The sequence below is a fragment of the Anastrepha obliqua genome, chromosome 2 (assembly GCF_027943255.1).
Source record: "Anastrepha obliqua isolate idAnaObli1 chromosome 2, idAnaObli1_1.0, whole genome shotgun sequence".
Lineage (NCBI taxonomy): Eukaryota > Metazoa > Arthropoda > Insecta > Diptera > Tephritidae > Anastrepha > Anastrepha obliqua.
The window spans coordinates 74,469,528-74,475,689 of NC_072893.1; the positions used below are offsets into that span (position 1 = coordinate 74,469,528).

At 35.4% G+C, this 6,162-nt stretch overlaps 1 protein-coding gene across 1 annotated transcript; it reads right to left on the reverse strand.

The window, feature by feature from the left end:
* Positions 1-1,342: 1,342 nt before the first annotated feature.
* LOC129238208 (uncharacterized) lies at positions 1,343-5,573 on the reverse strand. The gene is made up of 3 exons (XM_054873250.1): positions 5,373-5,573; positions 5,237-5,293; positions 1,343-1,420 (listed from the first exon to the last, which is right to left on the reverse strand). The coding sequence occupies exons 1-3, from the start codon at positions 5,547-5,549 to the stop codon at positions 1,343-1,345; spliced, it is 312 nt and encodes a 103-aa protein (XP_054729225.1). The 5' UTR covers positions 5,550-5,573.
* Positions 5,574-6,162: the final 589 nt, after the last annotated feature.

The following is a 6,162-nucleotide window of genomic DNA, read 5'->3' on the forward strand; positions in this document are numbered from 1 at the left end:
GAGTTAAAGGAGCCTATATAAATATATGAAGGTAGTGGTAATCATACTACGCTCAAAGTACTACAATATTTATAATTTGTTCTTATAATAAATAAATGAATACACAGATATATACAAACTGCTTCAATGTATAGAGACTTGCGCGTAAGAAATTTTTGCCTAACCTGAAATTTATTTTAAAAAAATTCTACTTATTATCAGAGCAATTAGACATGTCGCGGACAGTGGCAATTGTAATTTGTATTCCCATAGCACGTGCTCAATGTCAGTAATGACTCCTAATTTTATAACGCACACATGCATACATGCGTAAAGTAATCTTCCGCATTTGACTCCCGTGAACTATGCAATTGACTTCTAGATTGAACTTTAACTCACCGCCTTGCAATGAATAGAAATGTAGACTATCACACACTGCCTGCCGCCTTTCCTCACTCACATATTCACATACTCACATGCTCGCATATCCACCAACTCACCTCCACAAGCCACTACCGTCTAAACCAAATTACATCCTTCCGCTCGTTCATGCCAGCCACCACACATCACAATCATACAGATTAGAGATATTCAACAAGCAATCTGTTCTCAACGCAGCGTGTGTCCTATGTTCATTATAGCTTCTCTATCCTCCGCTAGCTGACTTTCGAATGAAGTGAAATTTTAAATCAGTGCAAACGCTTTTTGCGCATTTTCAATTGTCTCGCTCGTAATCAACAGAAAAGCTGTTGTCATTAGTTTCATTTTATAATTTATTATAGTCAACAAAGAACGCCCCATGAAACGTATACGAATAAAATTGATTCTCTTACAAATTTACTAATATATATGAATATATGTATATGTATGTGTGAATGTGTGTGCTTGTGTGCAATTACCACCCGCTTCAGTATCACAACCTCATCATAATCATCATCAGCGCTTTAGTCAACACATCTTTGCGCTCACGCACTAGCACCCACACTCGCACTCACAATCCCACTGGCAGAGAAATAGACGCACGCAATCAGCCATATGCCGCACCCTCTCATCATTCTAGTTGTTGGTCCTTGTTGCTTTTCTGTATTGTTTAGTGTGTGATATGCTTGGTTAGTGTTTTTGAAAAGCGTGCAAGATTCTGGGCAAATTTTTCAAATTTAAAGTGGCCAACCAAGCGGATGCACTTTAATTTTACGACAATTGCGTAAATTGCGCAGTCCCTGTGACGCCACAGAAATACGCAGGCTAGCCACAACTGTAGCGGATACAAGTTTCAACCCCGTTGCCATTTCGCCCCACCTTCGCTTTTGTCTCAACGCTTCGTCCAACAACTGACACTAATGTGTCAAAGGTCACGTGGCTTTCATTTGCGGGTATTCTCAAATTTATCTTTCGGATTGTAGATTTGTTGTGCAGGAGTGGGTGATTTGTCGAACTGGAACTGCATATGAGAAATGGAATTTTAAAGTAATTGGAGTTTATTTTCTAATTTAACGATGAAGGGCGAGTAAGGATGGGGCGTAGAAAAATTAAGAGAAAAAATCAAAGCAATGCGAATTTATAGCATATTGTTCAGCTTTAAGCTAATTGAAATATTTCTACTTGATGAAAACCTTTCTGCTAGAAACTAAAATTTTACATTAATTATTCCCATTGCTACGAAGGGCAAGATGTAGCAATAAAGTTTTGGGAATTTGTTAAACCACAATAATTTTGAACATCGCTTAAGAGGTAGTCCTGCCAATCGAGAAGAAGAAAAACCAGTTATTAACAATACCCAAGAAAATTAAGTTACGAATCATAGTAAAAATAGTGTAACTTTAGATTACGAGTACTTCGATGCTTGCACTTCGACATTCTGGTATTTTGTGCCCTCCACGCATCCAGACCCAGCTCCCTTATCAAACTCAAGCTGGGTTGGATTGAGTGTCTGTGTCTTTCTTCTGGCTGCAGAGCTGTATTCAAGGAGAAAGTGCATTGAAGTCTCCGGGGATTCATCGCAGAAACGACAAGAATCAGTGGACCATATACCGATCATGTGCAGATGACTACGCAGTCTGCAGTGGCCGGTGGGAATGCCGGTAAGCATTCTCAGTTTATCCTTGGGGAAGGTTATGATACCACGATAAAGAATAGCGCCGTGAAACCTCCAAAATTAACCCATTTAAAAAGCAATTAAGTGGCCGCAATTGACGAGTTCATTTGAATTGTAACTTCGTATTGGGAAATAAAAAAACTCCATTTTTCGTCAATAACTCTAGTACAATGTGTGAGTTATAGACCCGGCCATTGTCATAGAGGAAGATTCAGTCATTACCGGCAAGTTCGAGATACAAGAAAAGTGCTTACCCATCGCCCCTACAGAGCGCCAACGTAGAACTGTCCAGAACCAGTTTATTCAGCAGGAATATGGTACGCGCACGATGAGTTGTGTCTTTGATGTCGAATGATATTATCACGACCCACAGTCACCACTTTGACATCTTCGCTCCCCTTGACCTTTTTTCCTTTACACACTACTGACTTTACTTTCGATTCTCGCTGTCACACTGGTTTTAAATATCCCGCTCTCATCATCAGTGATTAGCATCCAATCTCTGCCGTCGATTTGAATGCCAAATAAATAAATCCTCGCAGATCGATTTTCTTTTATTTTCCCGACGCAACTGCAAAATGTGCCTCCAAAAAACAAACACAAAACACAAACCAAACGTATTATCGACTTCAAACTTCTACTGAAGAAGATCCTCTTTTTCTAGATTTATGAACGATGCAATGTTGCCAGTTCATGAGCTATAACGAAATTCCGATCTATAAATTGCCTTGTCAGAATACACTGCATTAAGTAACTATAGCACAGGACAATATTAACAAGTTTTGATACTTTATTTGTTTCTCGTTCAATTTTAACATTTTTTTATGAAAATCATTCTCCTGCAAAAAACCATATACATCCAAGTTCGAAACTTTTTGCAAATTAAAAACAAAAAATCAACAAATTTTTCATGACTTTTTAGGCAGAATTTTTAGAAAAATTTCTGGTGAACATTTTTACAGTCTAACGTAGGGATGTGACCTCGAGTCGAAAAAATCGATCATTTAATAATCGATTTTTTTTCGTTTCAAGATAAATCGATTTATAAAAAATCGATTTTTGAGGGAATAATCGATTTTTGTGGATATTTCGATTTTTTAATACGAAAAATGCATATTTGATATATAAGTATGAAAAAATATCTAAAAGGACGACTTTAAGATTATAAATACATATTCAAATTAATGATACATATATACATTTTTTAGTACTCTTAAATATTTTATTGCAGTAAAAATAATACAAAACTATAAGAGTACAAAATATAGCAATATAACAAACAAAACTAAGAAAATAAAAGAAAGCTATCTTCAAGCTTTTAGTTTAAGTAATAAAAAAATTCAATTAAATAATTGCCACAAATGTTTTGTATCAATTAACATTCGACTAGAATCAAAATAAAATTAAACGATTAATTTAAGTATTAAATATAACGAGAATTGTTGGGTATGAGCATTAAAAAAGAAAAGGAAGCTTCCTCCAAACCTCAAATCAAAATTTATCAGAAACTTAAAAAATTATTGCCATAAATCTTCAGTCAAAGAGTTTAAAAATAATAGTTTTGGTAGTCGCTTTCCTAAAATACGGTTTCGAGTTTTTCTGACAATATTCCCAGCCTTCGAAAATAATCTTTCAGCTGGTGCAGAAGTGGCCATCACTGAGAGGTGTTTCAAAGCTAAGTCTGTTAATTTTGGAAAAGTTCCCTCAGAACTTCTCCATACATCGAGAGGGTCTACTTTAAGATTTGATAATGGCGCTGCGATATATAAATCTATCTCTGTATTTTTTTTCATTGACGTATTAGCAGCCATTATTTTGTTATGGTGTACCTGCCATATATCTTGATCGTCGCTGGCAACTTGTGATGAAACAGATGATTCAAAATCGGTCACCAGTATAGTATCATCATTCCTAGTATTTAAACTTAGGCATCGGTTGGTATAATTAATTGTTTTTGACAAAGATAATGGCTCATCTAAATGAATTTTTTTGAATCTAGGATCCAAAAACGTTGCGACTGAGAAAAGGTGAACTTTCTGTATGTTTTCAAATCTTTTTTTTAGTTCTGTTTGCAATGAATATTTGAATTGATTGGCCAAATCACTGCTTATCGGTATAGCGTCTAACAAAGTTCTCAAGCACTTGATAATAGGTATAGCTTTACTAGCTGTCACATATTTTTCAGCGCTCATTTCTTCGGTAACATTGTGAAAAGGCTTTAAAACTTTTCCAATTTCTTTGAGCACAACGATTTCGTTTGCTTGAAGCATTTGGGGTGCATTCGGATGGTTTATTAAAATAGATCCAATTGTGCTGCTCATTAACACAAAACGTTCAACCATAAATAATTGTGAGTTCCATCTTGTAGACACATCTCCGACCAAATGCTTCAATTTTCCTTCAACAACGCTTTCCTGCATTTGCATCTGTCGCAATTCTTCAGCGCCTACACCACTTTGGTGGAACCAAGTTATGATTTTTCGTACTTTATCCAAAAAAAGTTTAACATCAGAGGAACTCAGAGAATTTTCAACTACTAGATTCAACGTATGTGCTAGGCATCGAATATGTTTTGCTCTGCCGAAAGTAATCTCAATAGCTTTAACCATGTTAGCGCCATTGTCTGTAGTAACACTCACAATTTTGTCATGCGACAAACCCCAATCTTCACAAACATTAAGAACCATCTCCGATAAATATTCGCCTGTATGATTGTCATGAAGCGGTTCACATGCGATATTCACCGATTTCATTTCAAAATTTTCTATAAAGTGAACAGTCACGCCTAAAAAACTTCTTAACTGCATATCCTTCCATTCATCTATTGTAAGATAGACGTTTTTAACAGACCGTAATTTTTGTTTAATAAGGGTCTTTTTTTCGTCATATTTAGTATCAATGAGATCTGTGATAGTTTTACGACATGGAACCTTGTACAAAGGAACGATAGTTTTCATTAGCTTTTTGAATCCTGTTCCTTCCACCATATTGTAAGGAAGACTGTCCCGGCATATCATTTCTGCGATGCTGTTTGTTATTTGTTTATTTTTTTTCTCCATCTGAGGCATATGCTGAAATTCTTGAAAAAGCCGCTCCGATAGTTGATCTAGCCCGTTTTGGAGTTAACGACGAAACCTCAGTGTCTGTCAATGGCGAATGCACCAATGAATCATTATGCCTCAAATTGGTAGTATCCTGGACATCAACTTCATGTGAATTCTGCGGTGATAAAAATAAAAACAAAATATAATTTAAAATATTTTAAATAATAACTATTACATCAAATAATGAGTTTTACCTCGTCAGCTTGTAAGACATCAGAATGTTTTCTTTCCATGTGCTGTTTCAAGTTTGTAGTGTTATTGCATGTTTTTAACTCTTTTGGGCAGTATTTACATTTTGCGGTTGCATTTTCCTTCCTTATTGTAAAATACTTGCGCCAGCAGCTTCTGGGTGTTTTAGCAGCGGAAGACATTTTTATGGTTAAACCAATATTTATTTCGACACTTCAAAGCTTCCAAGAAATAAATAAAGGCAGGATCACAATTCATTACATATTTGTACGTAAAGATGGCACTGATTTTTATCGACTTGTTCACATTCGTTAGCTTACTTATCCATTTTATCATCCGTCGCACAGATGGCACTATTTACAAAAATCGATTTAAAATGTGTAATTCATATAATCGATTTATTAAAAATCGATTTTCGCCTTTAATAAAATCGACTACAAAAAATCGATAATAAGAAAAAAATCGATTAAAGCAAAAATCGATTATTTTTTAAAATCCCTAGTCTAACGTACTTTGGTCTAATAAAGTCCAAGTTTCTGAGGCTCGAAAATTGCGTTGATTTTTGAAATTTTTTTTCTGGCATGTCGATAATGTAGAGCGTGCGTTATATGGAGCAAATGCACAAACCCGCCAGCAAAAAAAGTTGTGAAAAATCAACAGGATTTTTGAGCTACAGGGTGGAGCAAAATTAATCATCCAATTTTTTTTTTTAATAAATTTTTCTACTAAGTAAAACATGTTTTTGAGTGATAGACATATTTATATTGACCTGTAAGCGCTCTATTCCTTGCCTGC

Excerpts from the sequence above, each read along its gene's own strand:
- LOC129238208 (XM_054873250.1), bottom strand. The coding sequence starts at position 5,549 with ATGTCTTCCGCTGCTAAAACACCCAGAAGCTGCTGGCGCAAGTATTTT. Across the intron at positions 5,294-5,372 it reads ATGTCTTACAAGCTGACGAG|AATTCACATGAAGTTGATGT; the intron begins GTAAAACTCATT and ends TTATCACCGCAG. Across the intron at positions 1,421-5,236 it reads TGAGGCATAATGATTCATTG|TTCCAGTTCGACAAATCACC; the intron begins GTGCATTCGCCA and ends TCTCATATGCAG.